Raw genomic sequence first — 23,498 nt, 5'->3', positions numbered from 1 at the left:
TCTTTAGGGACATAGTGTTGTATTAGCGGATTAGAGGCATAGAAAAGATAGATGTACATTTTGGTTAGGGAAAAGCGAACAAGGCACAACAATAAATACTTTAACTCCGCTCGCAGGAAGGCTCCAGCCTACGTCAGTGTGAAATCAATTCCTTGTAGGATTTGGGTTGGTATCCTCAGTATTTAATCAATATACTTGGATTTATAATTTACAATATTCAACAATAAGCCAATTTCCACTGTGAATTCTAGTCAGTTTATACACCATTGTTATCTTATAACCTCTACAGGTATATTCAGACATGACTTCCTTTTCTCAGTTTTCTTCCAACTGTAACGGCAGACAAATTAGTTCATTGTGCTATTTGTGCAAAAACTACTACACAAGCAGACAAATAAATGGTTCTGCCCAGGGTTCATACACATTTTGACCAATTCATTTCCATAACCATAAAGTTTGTGAAATCTCTGTACATAAAAAAGTGAGAAAATATTTAAACAATGAGAATTCCAAAAGGTATACACAGCGTTTCCCCTACATTCAATTAGGGCCCCAATAAAGTATGTTTACAATGATCCACCATGGATGAGTATCGTTAGGTGTTTTCCTGATACCAGTGCTAAAACGATAACCGCTGCCTAAACCAACACTTGACGCTCCTTGCGAGTCTAGATGTATCGACGTCATGGCAGCAGGTGCAACACAGAAGAGTTGCATGAGGCGAGAGAGCATATCGTTTATCTACCGTGAAAGAATGTATTAATAGTATATTAAGTTGACGCTTTGTTCCATGACTTTTCCAGGTATTTCATGACCATACGAACCCTCTGTGCCCCAATTATCAAAATAACATTTATAATTCAACACAATTAGTCACAAGAACATGCTATTTTCTTTCCACTTTAGTCAAACATCTGCCCTACAGCAAACATATGGAAACTAAGACATCATCCTGCTGTTCCTATTGTACAAAACACTTAAGTCAAACAGGAATATTTACAGCAACTGAAGTTTATTTGACTGAATGAATTTTGATTTGCCTGTACAGACAACACAAAGCAGAGTAAATATAACAGATCACTCAATAGACAGTTAGTGAAAGTGTCTCAAACAATGAGTTTACAAAATGGCGAAACGTTTGAAATAGACGTTTGTCTACTGCTCACTGATATCATCTTCATTATAATCATAATCTACTTAATTCGTGCCACTGCAGTCAGTGGACGTGACAATATAATATTTTTACGTACAAATACAAAAAAGGGGGGAAAGGGAGTTTGGTCTCTCTTTTTTTTCTTTTTCTTTTTAAATAAGAGTCGGAGTAACAGAGTGGTCTCAGTCAGGTCTCAGTCATCTAGAAAGTCATCATCAAGGTTAACGTCTGTGGTGTCGATGTCATCCAGCTCGATGTTGTCCAGGTCCACTTCCAGCTCATCCAAAGTCTACATAAAGACACACAAACGAAGAGTCATTTTATTTTCTTTAGAATTATTAGGTTCTTTGATGTTCAAGTCATTTAATCATCCCGTAATCCTGTTTCATTTTAGATGTATTGTTAACAACAGCCAAATTTTTCTATTTTATTTATTCAGACAGTTGCTGTACACAATATAGGGATGATGATTAATTAATTTGGATTAAGTAGCCTTTGGATGAAGAATCTCGTTTTTTTATTTTTCAAATGGTGAGAATTCAAACCCTAAAATGAAACGAGAATAGAGACCAACCTCTTTTTGAGACTGTGTTAACTCAGGGATTTCCTCCTGCTCTTCTCTGTCCACTGCAGCAAGAGCAGCAGGTTCCGGGAGTGAAAATGACCCAGCTGCAGCGACCGGAGCTGCCACTAGCTTCTCCTTGTCCTGTGTCTGCCGCAAAAAGGGAGTCAAATAAAGTTGGAAAGTTTGAATAGAAGTGCCCATTGGTTTGGTTTTTAAATGGAATATTATACAATTTTTACTAATACTAAGGGTTATCTCAAAATGTTGAATGGAGCAGACAAACCTTAGCAACAGTTGGAATGAAGGTCCCTTTGGGCTCGTACCCCTGAGCCTCCTCCAGAATATTCCTGTCTTCATTGAGCTGAGAAATGTTGTGTCAAATACTTATGAGATAGGATTGAGACAAAACAAGAGTAATATTGCTGGTCCACAACACAACTACTTCATTGGTTAAAACTTATGCAACTCACCGTGACCAGAGGGTAATCTTTGGCAGGCCTAGAGGTGCCCAAGCAGGACTCTCTGAGGTAATGCTCGGCGCTAAAGGCTTCTCTAAGCCCGGGGAAAAGGTTCTCGTATTCTGTTGGGTCTGCCAGAGACTCGGCCGCCTGAAATGACAAGCCAGCACAAGGAGTTGTGTTCAATAGGAAATATTCAGATATTTAAACCCTTAAAAACATAACATCGTTTTTTTTCCAACATCTTTTCAAATAAACGATATTCCTGATCAGAAAACAAACCTTTGTGTTGACCTTTGCCAGGTTCTCCCTCCATAATTTGACCACACGTGACACCTGACTGGGCAGGTAGGTGCGAGCCAGGAAGGCAGCTTCAGGGAGCCGGTTAGTTCTGATGAGCAGCTCCAAGCACTGATCCAGACTGCGGAGAGAAGACGATACGTAGAGTTAATCACGCTCGTTCCATGTGATCATTACATATCTATGCCGGAATCTGTCCACCAATGTCCCATCCATGTGCTACTCACTTCCCCTGCAGGAAGTAGGTCATGAAGGCCACATTGTTCTTGCCGTCTCTCTCTGCCCCCTCAGCCAGCTTCCCCACCATTGTAGCGTTTCCGGAGGCTGTTGCGAGGAGGAGAAGGCCACCGTAATCCTGCGCGTGGTGCAGGCACTCCTGGGCCAGGCCGAATTGGCACTTACTGATTGCCAGCTCCGCTAACTGCTTCCACTTCTGCTCCGCCTGCAGGGTTTTAAAATGACAAATATTAAGAAACACACTGGGCAGAGAACTGGATCGGTAACAGCATGAAATCACCACATTATTCAAACGCTGGTGACCCATTGGAAATTGCATGGTAATGTTCTCGTCTTGTGGTATGTCAGAGTTTGCCTCAGTTTAAAGAGCCAACTACTATGGTCCTACCTCAGCCTCCGCAGCCAGCTGGTAGGCAATTTTCAACTCTCCCAGCTGCAACGCCAGCTCAAAACGGTGTTCTGGGTCTGTGGACACAGCCAGTGCCTGCTGCTTGAAGCCCTGAAGAGCAGAAAGAAAACTCACTATCTAACAAGCTGTCATCAATGTTGAAATACAAAAAACCATAATCCTTTATTCATGGATAGTGGCCCTACATGACAGCTTAAGTCATGCAGGGCTTTCTATCAAGAAAGCTGCATCTATATTTACTAGGTACATTGGAATTAAACTGACTTTAAATAAATAAGCAAAATAAACTCATAATGCATTTCCTCACCTGTTTCTCCAGGAAATGGGCGACCCTAGTCCGCTGCTCTTTAGCAATTGTGGGAAGCACCTTGTCAGCCATTCCAAAGTCCCTCCTCATTACGGCAGTCTGGTACTCCAGGACGGAGACCAGCAGGGAGTAGCTCACAATGTTCAGCTCTTTGTCTCCAAGGTACAAGCGGTCATCTTTGGGTATGTAACCCAGCAGGTACATGGTTCTGCAGGGAGAGAAAGCAGTTGGCGTGAAAAGATTCAGCATCCTTCACAGTAATCAGATACACTTTAGAGGTTGTGTTTCTAGACAATGTATGCAAAGTTAAGAAGTTGCTTGAGAGATACGTGGAGTACACTGTGTTTGGAAAAGGCAAGCATTACGTTTTATTCAGCTAACACTAAACTGCCGGTATTGGTACCTGTCAAGGTGAGCAATGGTGACAATCTCTCCTCCTACATAGTAGTTGAGTCTGTTCACAGAGCTGGTGTAGATGAAGCAGTCCCCTACCCAAAGTCCAGTCTTCACAATCTCCTGGATTTCTCCCTGGACCTGGAAATAAAGAAATGTATAGATCACACAAAATGGTACTTAATGTAAGGTGTAGTTTGCAGGGGAGGAAGCACGCCTTCATTTGAATGTAAAGCACTGAGTTGAAGCTATGCAATGAAATAGAACTATGTGGGTACAACAAAATAGAATTTAGAGTATTTTTAAATCGCTGAAAGTTAAAAGCACCCACCTCAAAGGCATCTTCAATGCCATCCTCAGTCACTCCTTCATTATTCTCTTGGGAAGCAGCTACTTTTTCTGACATATAACGCAAAATGAAAAAGGACTCCTCTGTAGCGATGCAGACCAGTTCACCAGAATCGGACCAGAAGATCTGGGTTAATTATGAAAAAAAAGGAAAAAAGGGTGAAGAGAGAATGAGAAAGAAACAAGTTACTAAAACAGCAATACCTTTTAGGCCTTTAATACACGACTTACGTACAGTGCTGTTAAAGACAAATCAATAATTAAGACTAGGACCTAACCTGAACATAAGAAGTAAGTAAGTCTTACGTGTTTGGGCTGGATCTCAATGCGGCGGACCAGCTCTGTGTTCTCCCAGTCATAAAATGCCAGGCCATTCACTGACCTCACCCCAAGCAGGAAGCCTCCGTAGATACCTGCAGGGAAGAACGGGAACACAGTCAGTAGAAGACAGTGGGACATGTCCACTTCAAAACACACACAAGTTCAATATCATATAATGTTAATTACCTTCCGCTCCAAAGTCGGGCTTAAAAGACTTCTTTTCTTTGAAATTTTTGAAGATCTTGACAATACTGTTGCTTTCTCTGATGGCATATCTGTTACAGAACAAAAGAGTGAAGCAGTTCATTTTCTGATTCAGGAGGTATACAGCAGGGAGGTATAGCATCTTATTTCCCACAGCATACTTACTCAGATGAGTCATGGGCCCAGGCAAACTCCTGTGCGGAGCCAAAGCTCTTGTTCCTCAAAGCCATGGCAGTATAGATGATATACTCTCCATCCCCGCACACCACAACAAACCTGGTGCACACAAAAATGCATATAGAGTGAAAATCATGTTGCAAATGTATAGTCTGAGAAATGAAAAGTAATCAGATTCAAAGAGAATTTATTGTCATTATGCCACACAGGCATTAAGAGTGGGGGGGCTGGTGGACATTTCTGTCTGATTCGGAGATAATCCTAACCAGTCAAAGGGCATACCTTCCATTAGGGTTATGCTGAATGGTTTGGGGGTAAATCTCACAGCTTCCCATGTCTTTGACAGCCAATGGGAGCCTCTCTCCGTCCTTGATCTCAGTGTCACCCATGGCCTTCAGGTTGGCTTGCTGTATCTCACTGTGTTTAGCCCAGATGATTTTTCCGTTGGCATCCATAGACATTGCTGGCTCCTCCCGACCCACCTACACAGCAGATGTCGATAGAGGTATTTGAATCCATATAAAATAGAAATTATCTTGATTTCTTCTAAAGATCAAATTCCCCTTCCCTTCTATATTAATATAAGAGTTTATTTTGTCACTCTATTCTGCTCACCTTGATAATGATGCTGCCTTCATCGTAGCCCAGCGCCACATTGTTGGAGCCTCGGAGGCCACACACACACCACACTCTCTCCATGCCGTAGTTTAGAGTGCTCTCAAGGCGGTAAGTGCTTGAGTGCCAGATGCGCACCGTACCTACAGAAGGAGGAAGTAAAGTTTCAGAATGAGGCAGGCCGTGAAATGCATTGGGGGAGTGTTTGTGTACAGAGTTTAGGATGAGCGGGATTTCTGCTCACCGTCTTCTGATCCAGTGATGATGATGGGCAGCTCAGGATGAAAGCTGACGCAAGAGACATTCTGGGCGTGGCCCTCCAGAGTCTGAACACAGGTCTTGTTCTGCAACAAAGGTGAAGAATGTTATACATGTGTGTATGTATAGACACAAAGCTAAAGGATGGTCATATTCAGGATATAGCTGATAAATGACATAGATATGCATTGTTTTTCAACTATCAACTCTAATTGTTCGTTTTTTAAGTTCATTAGTTGAATGATTAGTGTTGTGTGGCTTACTTTTACATTCTTGTAAAAGAAAGGTTTTTTTTACCTGATAGTCCCAGATCTTTACTTGGCGGTCATCAGCCCCTGAGATGAGGTAGGGCTTGTCTCCTCCACTATAATAGTCAATACAATTGACCCCTTTCTCATGACCCTCCAAAGTAAAATTGGGAGACGAAGATCCTAGTTGCCAAACCTGAAACAACCCATTGGACACATCAGAGAATCAATGAATTCACCTCAAAGACATTTCATTTTAAGCATATTGTAATTATATGTCTACAATTAGAGGCAAGTCATTTATAGTCATTAAAGATCTGTAAGGCAGAAGGATCTGGGAGTCCCACAGACAAGATCAAATTAGTGTCAGTAAAGAAAAAGATCTGCAAGCGGCCCCTACCTTAATTGTCCTGTCCAGGGAGGCACTGGCAAACTGATTGTTGTCCTTAGGGTTGATGACAATCTGCATGACGTAGTGAGTGTGTCCCTCAAACACCTGGCTGCACGACCACTTCTTCTCCCAGTCCCACAGCTTGATCAACATGTCATCTACACGGGAATACATTCATGCTTGTTTGCACTCAATGCACATGCCTTTGAGGACACTGGTATCAAGATGTCAGAAGAGGCTACGCATCATTATTTAAGTGTACGGGCTTACCACTGCTGGTGAGGATATAGGGCTGGGTCGGATGGACAGCAATGCAACGGATATAATCAGAGTGGGCCTCAAACATGTGGACACGCTCCAAAGTGTTATAGTTGAACACTCTGATCTGCATGTCATCCTGTTCAGGGAGAGAAACAATTCAAATATTAGCCAAATGCACTGCTCATTATGTTCATGAACACAAAAATAGAGGAAGAGTAAGATCAATTCCAAAACAAGCACAAAGTAAGACTATCAAATGTAAAACACTGCAACCCTGTTAAAGGTTTACTGCACACGCAACACATAAATCAGAACCAATCAAGGACAGAAAAAATGGATCAAACTCACCGCTCCTGTTATGACCCAGTTCTTCCTTGCCACAAACTTAGAGGCTCTGACAGGGAGGTCACATACTTCGAAGGTCTTGACGAGAGTCTGGGAAAAGTAAGAAAAAAAAGACCACGAATGAAATCATTTGCGGCAAAGTCCTCACTTTGTTTTGTTTGTCATGTCCGTTTAGGACTATACAGTAACATATTAAGTAGTGCATAGATGTGTTAATCGGTGTTTTGTAATGCAGCTTTGTATGGGCGGCCCGTGGATGGTGAGCACACCTGTGTTTCGTGGTTCCACACACAGACACTGCCGTTGTACAGACTGGCCAGCATCCATGGCTCAGTTGGGTGAAGGTCCACACTCTTCACTCGGTCTGACCTAGCCGTCAGCCTCCGCTTGATGTCCAGCCTCAGAGGCTGAAAAAAAAGACATATAACGTTCGGTATTTTCCCTGTTGTTCCTCCACCGTTTAAACTGTGTTATTTTCATGGTCATTTGGATTAGGATATGGTAGAAACTCGGTAGTGTCCGAGTAAAGGATAATACGATAGCTAACGTTAGGTAGCAAAATAACCGTTAGCATGTTAACATATTGAAGCCTTATCAATTCCAATGATCGCAAAACCCCGATCGCGTACAACGCAATTAATTCGGCTGACTCAAAACAAAAGTAACGTTAATCACAAATAACTTAAATTCACGAACAACCCTTGCTCAAAAAAATGACAGAAGTTAGCTTTTGTTATCCTGCTAACTCAAGCTAGTTAGCCGCTAAGCTATTGACAATAATGCATTTCTATTTGACAATTTCACTGTCCTTTAAAACATAAACAAGGACACTCGGATGACCTTTATCCAAATAAAACATGCATGGACTGTCTCGAATGTCTCTTACCATGATTTATCCCCGTGGTGTCACAATAAAATCAGATAAATGAGATGTGAGCAGTGGCAATCGGGTTCCTAGTGTTACGACGGCTGAAGAGAGCACTAACGTTAGATACTGACGTGGAACTTCCTGAGTCTCAGTCTCGCGTGAGTTGTGCTCTGGAAGAGGTGACGTGCCATGAAGGTCTGCGCTACAGTCGAGAGGCGTCAAGGTAACCGGAAACAAACCCGTCCATAGCAGCCGTTCCTGTGTTACGTCGCAATGCCACCAATTTATTTACATATTACTAACTTGCTTCACTTTTGCAATTGTCTGAGAACTACTGAGGAATGTCATTTCGATGGGAGGCCTTTTGCATCCCGTTCCTGAAATGAAAAATTGAATTTCTGCAAAATGTTTTTTCCTGTTTCGTGCCCACATTTTACTCATTATCTGCATAACATCAACATATATTGTTATTCTGAGCAAAGAGGATTTTTTTTGTTCATTGTGACTAAGATATCATTGTAACAATAAGGCCTCTATGTAAAGAATAACTTTTTTTAAATACACAATATACACATGCATTGATTAGTCTTACAATCCGACTGTCCAATGTTAATATTAATTCACAGTGTTCTATTATCATATTCATCAGTTGTATCAAATTCCCATACACAGAAAGTTATTTCACAACCAAGATACTACCATGTTTCTCCAGCAGATGACAACATAAGCATCCGTTTATAATATACCCTGTCGTGCCTGTGTGCGTTCAATATAATGTAAAAATCGATCAAACATTCTCAAAGTTACTTTACTAGTATTTTGATATTAGTTTGGCTATTTAGCAGCAATTCTTTAATTATCCTCTGATGTTGGAGTCTTCGTAAATACACAAATTTGAAGATGATTTGAACATGCTTGGCTTTATTCATAGACAACACAATATGTATGCCTGAAAAGCACCTTTATTGACTTTGTTCATATGTTTAGGGAAACATATTATCATTGAGAAAACAAAGACTCAATAACTCAAATTAAAAACATTCATTTCCCTTTTATTCTTTTCTCTTGAACATCTGAACACAAACTACATCTTCACACGTCAGCTCCTGTTGGAGGATATCGGAGTTATCAATTTTTTAAAAAGAGTAACGAAAGAGTTAAACTTGTCTTCATCACATTTGATAATCACAATTCTGCTGTGCAATAACTGCCACAAATCCAACACGTTCCTCTTGTATCCACCAGTCTGTGTTGTGGTTTGAATATTTAAATTCAATCAAACAAGCATTACTTTCAACCCACCAGGTAGAGTTTGTCTCCTTCAATCCAGTGTTTCCAGCCCCGGTTTGCCTTTTCTCCTTTCTGAGTGCACACCAGCTTGTCTCCCTCCCAGGTCACGAGACACTTCAAGACACCACATACATCCTCAAACAACAAACTTGAGTTGTTATTTAATGCACATTTGAACTTTAAATTTAATCATGTTTGGTAATTCATTGGCAAAAATTCCCTTCTTGCACCTGTTACATGACTACTTTCACCATGCTCCCCCTGCTAACCTAGAGGTTACTGCCCTTAATGAAGACATATCTAATTAGCATTTGTCTTGTCTTGATGTGTATTAAGCATTGAATGGAAACAGCTTGTAGTGTAGTCTGCTCTCCTTTTGGCATAGCAACTGACTAAAATTCAATTGGAGATATTTTGACAGAATGACATGTCTGATGTCTCAAAACTGTGAACACTATCATCAAAAGGACAGTTTACTGGCTTATGAAAATACAATGTTTTTTTTCTATTGCCTTTGGTTATTTCATGAATTCAATTAAAAATAAACATTTTTTACTTAAGCAAAATCTCATTGCCCTTATGGGTAGGTAATGAAAAACTAAAATGCCTGCAGATGCACCATTGTCGAGTCGTTCTGTGCAACAGTAATTTGATGTCTTTGATATAATGAAAGGCATAAGATGTAGGCTGCCACTCTTATCTTGAGTGGATGTAGGAGAGAACAACCCACCTTGATGTTTCTGTTGTCTAATCCCTTGGTGTACTCATCAAACTCGACTCCGACAGTGAAGGCGAGCTCATAATTCCTGAAGGCGCTCAGAGTTTTGATGTCAAACTTGTCTCCGTCTTGGGCAACCACTTTGGTCTGAGATAGTGAGATAGCAATCTTCCTTGTGGCAAAGTCAATATCTGGAGCCAGGATAGAGAGACTTGATTATGCCATATTTAAAAAAAGCTTGATATACAGACATATATAAATCATATATTATTACAGAAGTAGATCATGTAGATATTTCCCCTCACTTCTGTCTTTAGTCTTAGAATATACTTATGGTATTGATTTCTGTTAGGATTTTACATGAATTGTGTGTCTCTGACATTGCCACCACATACCACCTCAAGAAAAATGAAAAGTTTCTTACTCAACACTTTCAAGTACTCCTCAAATTTGTCATTGGTTTCCAGTATCCATTTCCCACTGAAGTCTGCAGGCATGGTTGCAGCTGGTGACGCTTTAGCTTGTGTGTAGACTTTAGACAGTGGATGGAGGGCATGAGGGCAAAACACTATTGATAAGTGAGTTTATAACCTGAAGGGGATTGGCAGGGGCAGTTGTTTTTGAAGGGGGGTGGGAATGGGACTCCCCCATCTTTCTTTCTTCGCGACGTTATTGGAGGAGGTTGCCCCCTCTTTCACACAGACACACACACACACACATACACACAAATACAGACACAAACAGAGACACGCAGACACACGTACACACATACTCCCAAACATACACATGCACAATCTGCAAAGATGGTCAGTGTACAATGTACAGAGAGGATAAGCTATTTTGCAACATCCACCAACTGCGTGTGCCCTTTATTTATTCAGAATACACAAACTTTTAGCTTGAAGGTTAATAAAGTTCAACTGGTTTTATAGTTTAAAAACAATTTGTGACTCATTTGGAGATTTATTTGTACATTTCTAAATGTAATCTGAATAATAATTTTGATTTTGGCTTTCATCAAAAAAAAGTTTTAACTATTTTGAAATTATCTTTTTTCTTGTCCCTTTCAGAAGAAAAAATCTGAATCAATGAATACTCTTTTAAACTTTCTTTGTTTAAAAAGTCATTATTACATCAAATCCATCCTTTATATTTTTGGTTTGCATTTATAAGCAATAGAATGGGCTAACACATATTAGATACTTTTCTTTTTGGTACTTTGCATTGTCACTTGCAGAGTCCGCCACTCCTTGATTTAAATAAAGTGCCTATGCACAAGAGACAGGGAAGTATGCATGAAACTGCTCCGAGGGCATCTTGTGCTCCTGGTGATTGATAAATGGGTTAAATCTGAAGGAACTCAGGGACTTGTAAAAACATTCTTAGCATTACCACCAGTGACCACAGGTGCTTCCAAAGCAACCAGGCTTAAGTGTTGAGGGATACAACTTTCACTACTGGACACGAGATGTGGACTTCCCCGTCCATTCTCCATGTACAGCATTACACGTAACATTTTGTTTGCTATGTTGAGATGTTACATACGTTTTATTGAGAATAAATACAAATGCAGAGTTTGCCTCAGCGCCCGACTCTGTTCCAACCCCTCCCCGAGACCATAATCTTTCTGAACCAGCCAGAGCAGGGAGAGATCGATAGTAGCCGCCTGGGGAATCATAAATAAAGAGAACTTGCAGGTAGGTGCCGGCAGGGCGAGTAGCAGCACCGTTGGCCGAGAATGAGCAGGTAGGTTTGACAGTTTATACAGATCACCCAATCAGTAAGCTCACTAGAAATGCACAAAGTGACCTGACAGATCAGCTGATTCAGAGCACAGCGTGGCTCGAGATGTCTAGCCGGTTGCTCTGCAGGCATTTCTTAACTCACTGAGATGCTCAAGTAGAGCCCCCATGGATTTTTTATGCATGCCTGGAAAGGAATATTCAGATAAAAGGAGCTGAAAACGTCTGATCTTTGGGCCTGTGGACCTTCAGTAAACAGTAACTAAACATCTGAACGCAATGTCTGTTTTATTAACAAATCATTTATTTTTCACCGCAAGTCTGATTATCAAACTAAATGGCAAGTTTATACGCTCAGAAAAAGACAAATCATTATTGAGCATTGTTTACTTTATTGATTGATTTCTACTATCAATGGCACATTCCCAAAGGAGCTGAGAGGGATGAATACACGCATCATATCTGATATCCAGTGTGGAGACAAAGCATTAGTAATTAAAATGCCTCAAACACACTCAAATTTAAGTATTTTTCCATCCATAGCATTTACATTCAGAGAACTAAAATGGGATTAACCCACTGCCAACCTTCCCACAATCATTTGATCAATGTGGTTCACCCATCAGATCAGCTACACCTACAGTAGCGTTATGCATGCACCCAGCACATCTAAACCACCCGCAGATATATACACATATTTCGTATGTTGACATGATATACACACTTACACCCCTTTCTATTTGAAGTGGATTTGGCAGCCATGGGTAACAGTCTTGATGGAATATAAACGACATTCTCAACAATAAACTCATTGGGTAGACGGACAAATGGAGAGCTGTATGAATGGACCAAAGCGAGGTGGGATGGTGTGCCAGAGGCGTGGGATGTGTGTCTCTGTGAACCGGTGTCAGCAGGGGGCATCGCCTCATTCAATAAAAAGCCATCTTAAGTCTTCTTGAAGACTTGCTGGCAAACAACTCCTGCAGCTCTCAGCTCCTGCAGGGATCAAAAGACAAGTTACATTTTTTCAGATTGATACAAAGAATGTAATTTTAACTGATGGGAATGACCAAGAGGATTATAGAAGCTTATCCCTACTGTCTCCCCTACATCATAGCCTACAAGCCCAGATACAAATGTGTTTGACTTAGCAACAGTGACTATGGGTTGGAGGTGCTGGGGATGGGTCCATGGAGAAGTTAAGTGCTTAATTTTTTCAATAATGTAGGGCATTATAGAGGCCAGGTAAAGGGACTTTCTTTGTCTTTGGATAAAAGCATCAGCTAAATGACATTTACTGTAATGTACAGCTTTATGGAATATCTTCGAGCTTGTTGCTCTACACTCAATGACAAATTTCATAGTTGCAAACATCTGTTGGCATCATTTGTACTAAATCATTTGGCAGTTTTAGTCTTAGCACTATGAACCACAGCAAAGAGATGTTTGAACAAAAGATATTGCAGTTCTTCTTGTCGAGATAACAACATGGCAGAGGCTGTTATCGCTATGAGCTGGATCACCGGGGTCTCAACTCATGGCGGAGACAAGTCCATTAAGAACCAGGCACTTCAGAAACAAAATCAGTTTTTCTCTCTTTAGAAGGTAGTTCCTTATGCAGAATTGGCAGTAAAAGAGTTCACCCGCATACACATGCACCTCACACAGTATGTTACCAGAGCCGGTGGGTCAATTCATAAGTCCCACATAAAAAAACAGCACACATACAGTGCTGAGAGGCTATTTGGATTTGGATTAAAATATCCAAATTGCATGCATTACTATTCATGGCCAAACCTGATGTTTTCTTACCAGATGAAGCTCATCTCCGTTTACCCAGTGGGTCCAGCCTCTCCCTTCGATCTCTCCCTTCTGCACACACACCAGCTTGTCTCCCTCCCAGGTGATGGTGGTCTGCATGAGGTCGCCGGTTGGGGAGAAAATGAGGTTATAATAATCTGAGTGAGAGGCTTAGTCTTCCATGGATCGTATTCAAAATAAGTATTCCTGCACATACAGTGGCTAGTGACCCTTTTCTCTCAGCCAACCTCCAGTTTATAGCGTATATATAATCATTCTATCAACATACAAAAACACGTTTTTTCAAGAGGCCTCACAGATAATCTTTAAACCTATTTGGTATTCAGGGAGGCAATCTGATTAAAGGAGTCTTGACGTATTTCTCTGCGACACTACCCACTTAATTTCCTGCTGTATGTGACACAGCTTTTTAATGCAGAAATTCATTGATGCAAGTCATAAAAGTTTAGGGAATGTTTTGTAAGTAGGTGGTACGTTTTTAAAATAAATTATTGCCGCACTATATGCTCATTTTACCACCTACTTACAACATTTTCCAGAGGGCGGCCCCAGAGAAAAATTAAACTTACATGTTTGGCCCAAATTGGGAAGGTTTTAACAGTTTTTTTTTAATGTTTGAAATAACTATATCTACTGAATACACTGGCTCCAAATACTCACCATGCATTTCCTGTCATCCACTCCAGACAGATCCTCCTCAAACTCTTTGCCCACATAGAAGTCCATGTTGTAGTTTTTGAAGGTGCTGAGGGTCTTGATGATTATGTGGTCCCCATCGTGGCTGATGTCCTTATCGGGCTTCAACAAGGTGGCAATTTTCCTGATGGCAACATTTACATCTGCAACAGGTCCCAGAGGAAGGTGAAAAAGTGATAAGAAGAAAGTTTCGGACATGTGTATCTGTTTAAAGACTTACAAATCGTTATATGCAGTAGTATTTGCATGAATGTATTTGCATGAAGTTGATAACATTTCCATTCCAAATAGCATATATCCCTACTAATAAGCATTAAAACAATTTAGAATTTCTGTGATATATGAAACATGATCTAAGCTCTAATGATTTGCCCCAAACTCACCAAGAGCCTTCAGGTACTCCTCGAAGTTATCACTGGAAATCATCTTCCAATATCCGTTCAGATCAGCAGGCATGTTGGCTGTTGTTCGGCTGCTTTCCTTACTCCCAGTGAGTGATGAAGAGGTCTGCTGTTGACGGCTACTTGTGCCAGAGTGCAGAACCTGTTGTCAAAAGCCCCAATATGAACCAAATTCACCCTAATCCGATTACCTTCCACTTCCCTCCCTCGGTCCATTCCACGTAACCATTCACGGCTCCCCATGCTTTACTTACATACTGTATGCTGCCATGCATACATAATGTGGAATAGCTTTATGTCGGAGAGTGCTCTATCCGCCTATGGGGATTAGGATGAATACACATCCACTATTAATTGACACAGGCGCACTTATAAGGAGTTCCACGTGTGGCAGATTTGGCCTGGTTCTGTTGTATAAGATGAGGTCATTTTTAATCATGTTATAATGATGATGCGGCGCCATTAACAATCAGCAGTGTGGACCACAAAGTGCGGCTAATATGCATAGTACAAAAGCACAATCCCCGCAGAATTAAATGATCTGGCTGGGAAAATGAAATGTAGAACAACAGGACTGTCAGATCTTTGGTTTCGCCTAGAAAACTCAATTAATTTGATAATCTCTCTTTTGCAGCAAACCCACTGTCTAAATCCTTTACAGACTGGGGCACATACAAAGACACGCGCACACATACACAACGTCTTTCAAAGGATGCCAGCCAGTATCTGCCACAGTGACACTTTCAGCCATTGGCCTCAGTGAGAAAACACCTCCTGTAGCTGAGCAACTGTCAGGATTACTTTAAATCCTTTGGTGGAAGAAATACAGGCTTACAGAGTGTGTGTGTGGATGCGAATGGGTAAAAAAAATAGATCCACAATTAAATGCATTTGGGAGGCGGCTGCGGAGCAGGGACACCGACGACGATCATCATAAGAGGGAATCCTGTTCAGAGTACAAACATGCATTCGTGGCATGTGTGGTGTTCTTTAGGAAAAACACCAATGTACACTCACACAAACACACATGGCCTTATTGGTGAAGCTGATTCTTACATTGTTACATTTATAAAAGGCAATAAATATCTCATTCTATCTACCTCCATCACCATCTCTGACCTTTTGACCTGTCACTTTAAAAACAGGGCAACTCCTGGACAAATGTACAAAATGTACAGAAATAGTTGCACCCTGATTTACAACTATTGTCTGTTTTAAAATGTTTGGGGGGGAGGTGCTTTTACATTGTTTTCTGAAAATAAACATTTTATAATAATAAGGTAGGTTAATAGAGGTTGGCAGACTGTCAACAACAGATGAAGAAAATATTGCGTTTATTTTCTTTCTTTGTCTCTGCAGGTGGGATCTGGGTTTTTAGGAGGACCTGGACTCATGAACTCATTCATTGTAAAATTCAAATTTGACTACTTATAAGGAAAAAACACCACTCAGACACATTTCTTTTCGAATACACAGGATTTTATTTCCATTCATCCAACTGTGCAATGATGGAAATGTGCAAAACGACTATATTCACCGGCACCGTGTCACACAGATCGGGCTCAGTGTTTGCAACGCTCCATGAGTAAGTGCATGTTCGCATGTTGTGAAAACCTCTATCAGTGGCGGTTTACACAGCTTCCGGTCTCTGATGAGAAGCCCCGATGTGAGCGAGTGTTCAGCTCTATGCTGCAGCAGTCCATTCGTCCGTCCATCAGTCATCCAGGCTCTTCACTGCCTGTTTGGCGAGCGGCCTGAGCACCGCGCCCTCATTGATGCTCTCGCTCTCTTGTGTGTAGAGGCCGTGCTGGTGAATGTATTCTATCACCGAGTCTGGAATCAGGTATTTGACGCTCAGATCTCGTCTGAGAGCCCGGCGGACCTCTGTGGCGCTTGTCTCGTTACTCACCCATTCCCTCACGTGGAAAATGTTTCGACGGTGGGCCGAGAGCGTGTCCGACGCGTGCACGGCTCGCTCGGGCTCGAGCCCCCCTCGGCTGACGCAGACGAGGCCGAAGCGTCCAGCCACCTCCTCCACGTGGTCTTCCTGCCACAGGCCGGGGATCTTGAACGATTCGAGGAAATCTGCCCCACACAGGAGCTTCAACTGGGGAGAGGAGGCTGAGGAGGGAGGTGGAGTGAGATAGTGAGGCTGACTGCGTAATCTTAACCAATCAAGCTCTGAATGTTAAGAGATGTGTAGAGATGCAGTGAGGGCCTGCAGCTGCAGCTCATTAGGATTTATTTTGAGAATATGGAATTCCTTGGAAAATAAGATTGCTGCAAGATGCTTGTTGAAATAATGCCATGTGACAATAGCAACGGGTCAGATCCTTAAATCCTCTCTTTTTAACACCAATTTCAGCAAGTTCAAAAATTGGCCAATGACACTCAAAACGGAAACTTGGAAGACTTAAAGACTAAAATAAAAAACTGAACTATAACAGAAAAACCCATTTTTTATTTAGCAAAGATTTGATATTGGATATATTTTTGATAGATCTCAGTCAATCTGTATGCAGAAAGGCCAACCCAATATTCTTGCCAAGGATTTGAAAGTCTTCACAGTATTAAACTTATCGCTAATACCCTTTAAACACAAACTCATGAATACTCAGGACCACAGTGCACAATTAGGCTGCCATTTTGCCTAAGCACAGGCACAATAGTAGGGATTGATGCAAATCCTTAACCCTCGCATTATTAGAGGGCTTGCTAAGGACACGATGAAGTAATATCCTGAAAATAAACCTAGCACAATCACGCAAGTGATGCTAAGGTTAGCATGCTAGCGTGCCTGTCATACAGTGCCTTGCATAAGTATTCACCCCCCTTGACCTTTTTTTCCATGGTCTACTGTTACAAACTGGAATTCAAATAGTACTTTGAAGGTGCAAAATACCTTTTATTGTGACAGAAGCAATCATGAGAACAAAAGTTGACATCTGCTGGATGCATAAGTATTGACCCTTGAGTCAATACTTGGTACCTTGAAACCTTCCTCTGCAATCAGCTGTGAGTCCTTTAGGCTATGTCTCCACCAGCGTTGCACATCTATAGATGGGAATGTTTGTCAATTCTTCTTGGCAAAAAAGATTATGCTCAATCAGGTTGGATGGAGACCGTCTGTGAACAGAAATGTAAGTCTTACGTACTGCATCATATTTTCTTCAAGGATTGCCCTGTCTATCCACCGTTCCCTCAATTCTGACTAGTATCCCTGTATCTGCCTCTCCACAGCATGATGCTACCGCCACCATATTCCAGTCTGTGCTGTGCTCAGGGTGATGGGCATTGAGGCCAAAACGTTACATTTTGGTCTCATCTGACCAGAGCACCTTCTTCCACATGTTTGCCGTGTCTCTCCCATGGCTTGTGGCAAACTTCCAACTGAATTTCTTATGGTTTACTTTTTTCTCCCACCTCAGCTGTGGATCGTTGCAGCTCCTCCAGCTACCATGTCGCTCTTGGTTGCTTCTTTTCTCCTTTTCCGGCTTGTTAAGGGGGTGAATACTAATGCAAGGTACTGTTTAAAACGTTGCACACAAGCATTTAGTGACCTTGCCTGAACCTTCATAAATTAAATGAGTGAAATGAAATGAATGTCTGACAGTCTTGTCACAAAGTTAATCAAATAGTCGGTAGACAAATCAATTCACAGAACGACAAAAGGCCCGAGTGCAGTCCAAGGGTTTCTGATTAATTCCAACTTCCAAACAGTTCTTACTTGATAGTGGAACGCCGTTTCCAGTGGAGTCGCCGCTGTGCGTTGCTGTGAACTGCTTACACTCCTTCAGGATGCGCCCATAATGATACCTGCCCAAAGGACCAAAGACATTACAATATACTTTTTATATTAGCAATGTGATACACAGACCTTTCCTTATTCAGATTTTTAGTGATCCTCCCTTTAACTTCTGTGGTTACCTAGGTGACGCTAGTTGTGTATTCATTCATACCATGTTTATGCATGAGCACAGCCCATGTGTTTTTTTTTTCCATCTAAACATTATGCCAATAAAGTATCAAACCAAACCAGATAAGGATACCGTAAACAAGGCAACTAAGTAAAGCTTCTTTTCCCCGGTGCTGTAGAGTGTGTGAGTGCTAGGGAGCGACAGGACTTGTGCGGCAGGCCTTCTCACAGCGCCTCTGGGTAACAACAGCCTACTTCATACCTTGATCCGCCCCTGCGTTGCGCAAAACTCATGAGGGGATTTGTGAGGAATGCAGAAGCGGGGCGGAAAAAGGCAAGCAAATTAAATGTAAGACGTTCAATGATACAAGTGCAAGAGCCTTATTAACACATGCCATGCAGCGGGGTGTGTGCTATGATTAGGCGTGAAGCCCACTTCTTCCAACACTCGTTACCTCGCGCCGAATCCTTGACAAAGCCCGGCAGCAAATACATTTCAAATTGCTGCACAATGAACTGTCACATGGAATGGGGCCAGCTACGGCTGCTTCTCTCTCTCACTCACATTCATGTCCCGGACAGCCGTTTGCAACTACACCACTCCCCCCTCTGTGGGAATTCAACAGAAGGCGCCCCTGATTCCACCTCATCAAAAGCCCGATGCTGACATGGTTCAAGTCTAGTCTGGCAGCCCCGAAGAACCAGGCAACATACCGTCGCTATAAGCGGTTCAAGTCGGCGTTGAGAAAGAGCACGTCCCTGTTAACTCTCCTCGTCCTGTTATCAAATATGTACCCCTTTAAGAATGTATTAAGCATACAGTATTAAGGCCCCAATACTTTAACTAGCTGCACACAAAATGTAGTGTGAGACCGAAAGTAATTACCCTCTGGTCTCTGGCGTAACTGCTTCAAACTAGTGTTATACCTCATGGTGACAACAGTCTCCGTCCAGTCTGGCTGCTGGCTCTCCCAGTCATCAACCGTGACCCAGTTTGAGCTCCGGAGCGCCAGCTTGGCCATAGCAACTCGGTGCTTGGCCAGTACGAGGCCTTGCTTTCCATAGCCGTCACTCACCGGAGACACGATGCCACCCACCACCTGGTACTGGCCTGAAGGGAGAGAGCGAGATTAATACGGGTTTATCTGGGTCATGATGGTCGACACAGAAACGGAATATAAATCACAAGATTGAGTAAGTCACTTAGATACTGATGTTTATGTTATTAGCGCTTTGTCAGATCTCACATCGGAAGGCGATTGCTACAGTTGATCTTTTAAAAACGGGGCGACGAAGGCGGCGGATCGCAGCACGGAACAGAAGCACACAAACACAAAAGTGTTTAATAACAAGTTTAAAACTGATGAGTCTGCAACGGTTGCAAAAAGACTCCCTTGAAAATAGGAACAACTCTGTTATGCAGCTTTCAGTGAATGTCTGAATGTTACCCTAAAATAAGTAGGCTGATGTCTCATAGGTAAGGGGTCAAAGGGAGTGTGTATTTATGTCACTTATGCCACTGAAATGCTGCACTGGGAACAGAGCGGTTCAACGATGTTGTTGTGACCATGGGAACGGGCCATGGGAACGGGAGCAGCTTTAGAGGTCAATGGGACCGGGTTTATTTAAAGGGGACCTGTGTGCCGACGTGCTTCTTGCGCGGTTACATGGAGTGGCAGAGCATGAGAAGACACACAGCTAAGGGAGACAGAGAACAAGTTACGTCCTGCAACATTTTACTTACTTAAACAATTCATTCAATTATTTTATTGATTCATGTTGTTGTCTATTAAGCAAAAAGATGTTTAGAGCTGCGTGAAGTGATATTTGGGCCTCTTGGGTGCAGAAGGGTTACCCAACAAGACGGAACACCAAGCACACAGGAAACCACAAACTTACATCTGCATTCCAATAGAGCTTGTTTATAGCAACCCTGTTCTCCTTTCAGCTTCAGATTTCTTCTCTAGCTCGTCTCTAACTTTGTATGTGCGCGGTTTGGTGCTGGATTGGATTGATCAAGTTCCTTGTAGGATCGAGGGTGATGGAAGCGGGGAACCAAAACACTTGTGGGTCGTAAAGTAAAAACCATGAGTTTGGATCTAAAAAGCTTTCTAGATCTGCAGAATTGGATCGTAACTATGTAAAAGGTTCATCACTTTGAGCACCTCTTTGCGTGTATATGTTACCTCCAACAGCTTCAAAATGATTTCAGCGTGATGATAGTGAAGCGTCTCTTGTCAATACACACTTTACCGTTTAACATGTACTTAAACACGTTTGTGTTCTTTGCCATTCACTCATTACGCAAACTTACGTCACATGCCCCAAATCACATGTAAAAAATAAATTATGACATAATACAACTTCCAGCAGTAATATTTGGTAAATCAATAAGCTGCCAAAAGGTTGATTTTAGATTGATTTAATTTATGTTATTTGGTTTCAATGCCTGCATTTCTGTTTCTTGTAAAACAACACATAGTCCATCATTAACCTTATAGTGAAGGTGTAAATAAAAAATATAGGTCTACCTTTAACACGTTTCCTTACAATATGAGTATATCTTGTAGATACACTGGCAAATATGATAATTAAGATCAGTGTAGATTATGGAATGGAGACCCAGCGGGACAGAGGCCATCAAAAATTGGGCTTTTATGGCTGATGTCTAAATCGGACCTGTGGTGTGCATGTGGTCTCTGGCCAGCTCAAACAGCCTCATGTGCTGGTTGGTGATGGGATTAAAGGAGCCGCAGGCAAGCAAGACTAGTGGAACACGGCGGGTGGCCATCCTGGTTTGACCCCTCACGCCACTGTCAAAGAACCTTGGGAGAAAACAAACGAGAGAGTAATCAACATTGTGTGCGTCGGGCGATCGGATGCAAAGGTGAGAAGATCGAAGAGGGCGGGAAGAAGAATGGGTCCTCGTGATTCTGCACAGGAGACATGTAGCTCATTTATCTACAAGGCATCCGCAGTGCTGGGATATTCTGATGAGGTTTGCCTTAGCTGCAAAAAGTCGTCCACATGCACGATCATTTGGTGAGAGTTTTTAATGCTTAAGCACCAAACAATGTAGAAGCGTAGCACAGTAATTCTATGCTCATTTGTCATTGGGATAAATGTGATGTCGTTTTTGCAAATGAACAGCTGTACTAATATGGTTTGTTTCAACAACCCTCTCTTAATGAATCATTTGATAAATGACTTAACCGAGGAATTTGTACATTAGCCGCTCAGATATACAGTTTGCCCTCATTTATCCACCAGATTGTATGTTTCCACTAAATATATATTTGATGTATGCTGGATTTTCTTGACTATTATCTTACCCTTTTTTGTTTTTTCTAAAACCATTAGTATTTAACGTCCTTTAAGTCCAATACTAGTGCCAAATGAATCTGTTGTTAAACGATGGAAGGCAGACATTTAGCTAACTGCACTGTTCTGGCCTCCTGAGACAACCCCCATGACTTAAAATCACAAGTAACCTCCTTTATGAAGTGTGATCCTAAGGGTCTGACCGGCGCGTGCTGTGTGCAACAGAGAAAGACACCCTCGCTTTTCGTCTTGAGTTACTTAAGATCTATGGCTTAATGTTATTGTGCTTTTTGGGTGTTGTTAAATCACAATTTAACGTGAGAGCTGGAGAAAAAAAACACCACATCGTCCAGTCAACAACGCCTTGGTCGTATTAGCTAACGTTAGCATTAACTAGCTAGCGGAACATACTAAAAAGCCTACACATTGAATAAATTAGGCTGAAAAGTGGAAAATTGAAACGATCAATCAACCAAAGCCACGACGGGTAAAGACAGGAAGGACAAACGAAAGGTTTACCTTCATCAACCATTCCTGTTCGGTAAGTGTGTCACACTGTTTACACTCCCCTCGTCTGAGGAGCTACAGCTTGATAGTTCCGCAGAGAAAAACCGACTCAAGTGGGACACCTGGTGGAAGAAAGTAAATCTGAGCAAAGTGGCGGAACTCTCCGTGGTACTGAAATACATTTCAATTAAACCCAGTGAATAGCCCGACAAAGATTATGACCAATATTACATTGTTTTACAGAAAGTTGAGGAAACCTTATAGGATTGTATAAGATGACCTTTACAGGGGTGCAAAATCAAACAGCTGCATGCTCTTGGTACCTTTTATTCCTGTGTCTTTTTCAAACAAAAGTTGACTGCCTGACAATGGTTATACGACTATTTCCTTTTCCAATTACTCTTATTTGTTGTAGAGGGACATGAAGTCAGTTGTATAAAAGAGCTGGAGTCATTATCCAGTGTCAAGATCAGATTCATTTGCAACACTTAGTAGAGTTAAATTAACTCTTTATAGGTTAGAAATGTAAGTGTACAGTGTCACACTTCTTGGTGTAGGGCTTGTTGAGGGTGCATCGGGAACCATGATGTGGGTGGTTCAAACCCTGCTCAATGTTGTGTGTCAAAGTGTATACACCTAACCCTGAATTGCTCCCTGGGCTCAAATGTAAACACCATATGTTAAAAATGCAATGTAAGTTACTTTAGCTAAATGACGTTTTATTTAACAATGAGCATATTTATTTTTGACACTTATTCTGAGTTAAATTGTTAACACTTTGTTGAGTGTTGATTTAACACTGACAAGATTGGGACAATATAAAAACCAGCTTAGAGTTAAAATTGAATCTCACAGAGTCAATTTAACTATTTGAAATGTGCTGTGTAGGTCTAGACTAGAGAATACAGGGAACTAACCAATGAAAAAAATTGTAAAATATTTCTAGGTTGAAACGGATTGATTTTTACTGCTCATTCTGTATCGGTTAAAATCCTCAACTCCATTCATAACACCAGTCTTTTCCAATAATCTGTGATGCTACACCAGAGTTAGTGCAGATGGACGGGAGAAGAGCTCCCACATATATTTTCTCCACGGGTGGAGGAAGAATGTATTGTGTGGATTGCTTCAGGAGGTAATGACATGTCTATTTTTGACTGAAATAGATTTAGAGAGTCTTAGCTCATTACTTCCATGTTCATATACGCTGCCTAAATCTCAGGGTTAA

At 41.6% G+C, this 23,498-nt stretch overlaps 3 protein-coding genes across 8 annotated transcripts; all 3 read right to left on the bottom strand.

The window, feature by feature from the left end:
* Positions 1-993: 993 nt before the first annotated feature.
* copb2 (COPI coat complex subunit beta 2) lies at positions 994-8,022 on the bottom strand. Its single transcript, XM_037459058.2, has 22 exons — positions 7,877-8,022; positions 7,260-7,397; positions 6,994-7,080; positions 6,655-6,781; positions 6,394-6,542; positions 6,043-6,189; positions 5,732-5,831; positions 5,488-5,630; positions 5,155-5,354; positions 4,861-4,971; positions 4,678-4,766; positions 4,477-4,583; positions 4,154-4,297; positions 3,833-3,963; positions 3,430-3,637; positions 3,102-3,212; positions 2,704-2,918; positions 2,459-2,597; positions 2,189-2,326; positions 2,002-2,079; positions 1,728-1,865; positions 994-1,442 (listed from the first exon to the last, which is right to left on the bottom strand). The coding sequence occupies exons 1-22, from the start codon at positions 7,877-7,879 to the stop codon at positions 1,347-1,349; spliced, it is 2,799 nt and encodes a 932-aa protein (XP_037314955.1). The 5' UTR covers positions 7,880-8,022; the 3' UTR covers positions 994-1,346.
* A 1,129-nt stretch (positions 8,023-9,151) lies between these two features.
* LOC119209585 (retinol-binding protein 2-like) lies at positions 9,152-10,363 on the bottom strand. The gene is made up of 3 exons (XM_037459003.2): positions 10,291-10,363; positions 9,879-10,057; positions 9,152-9,262 (listed from the first exon to the last, which is right to left on the bottom strand). Exons 1-3 carry the CDS (start codon positions 10,361-10,363, stop codon positions 9,152-9,154), a joined length of 363 nt encoding a protein of 120 aa, XP_037314900.2.
* A 1,603-nt stretch (positions 10,364-11,966) lies between these two features.
* LOC119209584 (retinol-binding protein 1-like) lies at positions 11,967-22,393 on the bottom strand. Of its 6 annotated transcripts, XM_037459001.2 has the most exons (9): positions 22,283-22,393; positions 21,122-21,267; positions 19,370-19,553; positions 18,254-18,342; positions 16,436-16,647; positions 14,509-14,668; positions 14,090-14,268; positions 13,421-13,522; positions 11,967-12,604 (listed from the first exon to the last, which is right to left on the bottom strand). In XM_037459001.2, the coding sequence occupies exons 2-9, from the start codon at positions 21,231-21,233 to the stop codon at positions 12,554-12,556; spliced, it is 1,089 nt and encodes a 362-aa protein (XP_037314898.2). In that variant the 5' UTR covers positions 21,234-21,267; positions 22,283-22,393; the 3' UTR covers positions 11,967-12,553. The 6 variants fall into 6 exon arrangements, 5 of the variants coding, with proteins under 5 accessions (XP_037314898.2, XP_037314899.1, XP_062413692.1 ...); XM_062557708.1 differs by lacking the exons at positions 11,967-12,604; positions 13,421-13,522; positions 14,090-14,268; positions 14,509-14,668 and adding an exon at positions 14,678-16,359; XR_009942461.1 differs by lacking the exons at positions 11,967-12,604; positions 13,421-13,522; positions 14,090-14,268; positions 14,509-14,668; positions 16,436-16,647 and adding exons at positions 16,654-17,652; positions 17,950-18,097.
* Between the last annotated feature and the right edge of the window lie 1,105 nt (positions 22,394-23,498).

Source organism: Pungitius pungitius, chromosome 15 (assembly GCF_949316345.1).
Source record: "Pungitius pungitius chromosome 15, fPunPun2.1, whole genome shotgun sequence".
Taxonomy (NCBI): Eukaryota; Metazoa; Chordata; class Actinopteri; order Perciformes; family Gasterosteidae; genus Pungitius; species Pungitius pungitius.
Note: the sequence above shows the minus strand (reverse complement) of the source record. Positions and strands in the feature narration are given on the sequence as shown.

What these genes read in the sequence shown, in the direction of transcription:
- LOC119209584 (XM_037459001.2), bottom strand. Translation starts at nt 21,233, where the DNA reads ATGGCCACCCGCCGTGTTCCACTAGTCTTGCTTGCCTGCGGCTCCTTT. An exon ending in AGACCACATGCACACCACAG is followed by an intron (nt 19,554 to 21,121) that starts GTCCGATTTAGA and finishes CTCTCCCTTCAG; the next exon opens with GCCAGTACCAGGTGGTGGGT. An exon ending in ACGGAGATGAGCTTCATCTG is followed by an intron (nt 12,605 to 13,420) that starts GTAAGAAAACAT and finishes TGATCCCTGCAG; the next exon opens with GAGCTGAGAGCTGCAGGAGT.
- LOC119209585 (XM_037459003.2), bottom strand. Translation starts at nt 10,363, where the DNA reads ATGCCTGCAGACTTCAGTGGGAAATGGATACTGGAAACCAATGACAAA. An exon ending in GGAGTACTTGAAAGTGTTGA is followed by an intron (nt 10,058 to 10,290) that starts GTAAGAAACTTT and finishes TCCTGGCTCCAG; the next exon opens with ATATTGACTTTGCCACAAGG. An exon ending in TAGACAACAGAAACATCAAG is followed by an intron (nt 9,263 to 9,878) that starts GTGGGTTGTTCT and finishes GGTGTCTTGAAG; the next exon opens with TGTCTCGTGACCTGGGAGGG.
- copb2 (XM_037459058.2), bottom strand. An exon ending in CTATATCCTCACCAGCAGTG is followed by an intron (nt 6,543 to 6,654) that starts GTAAGCCCGTAC and finishes ATTCCCGTGTAG; the next exon opens with ATGACATGTTGATCAAGCTG. An exon ending in TGGCAAAGGTCAACACAAAG is followed by an intron (nt 2,327 to 2,458) that starts GTTTGTTTTCTG and finishes TTGTCATTTCAG; the next exon opens with GCGGCCGAGTCTCTGGCAGA.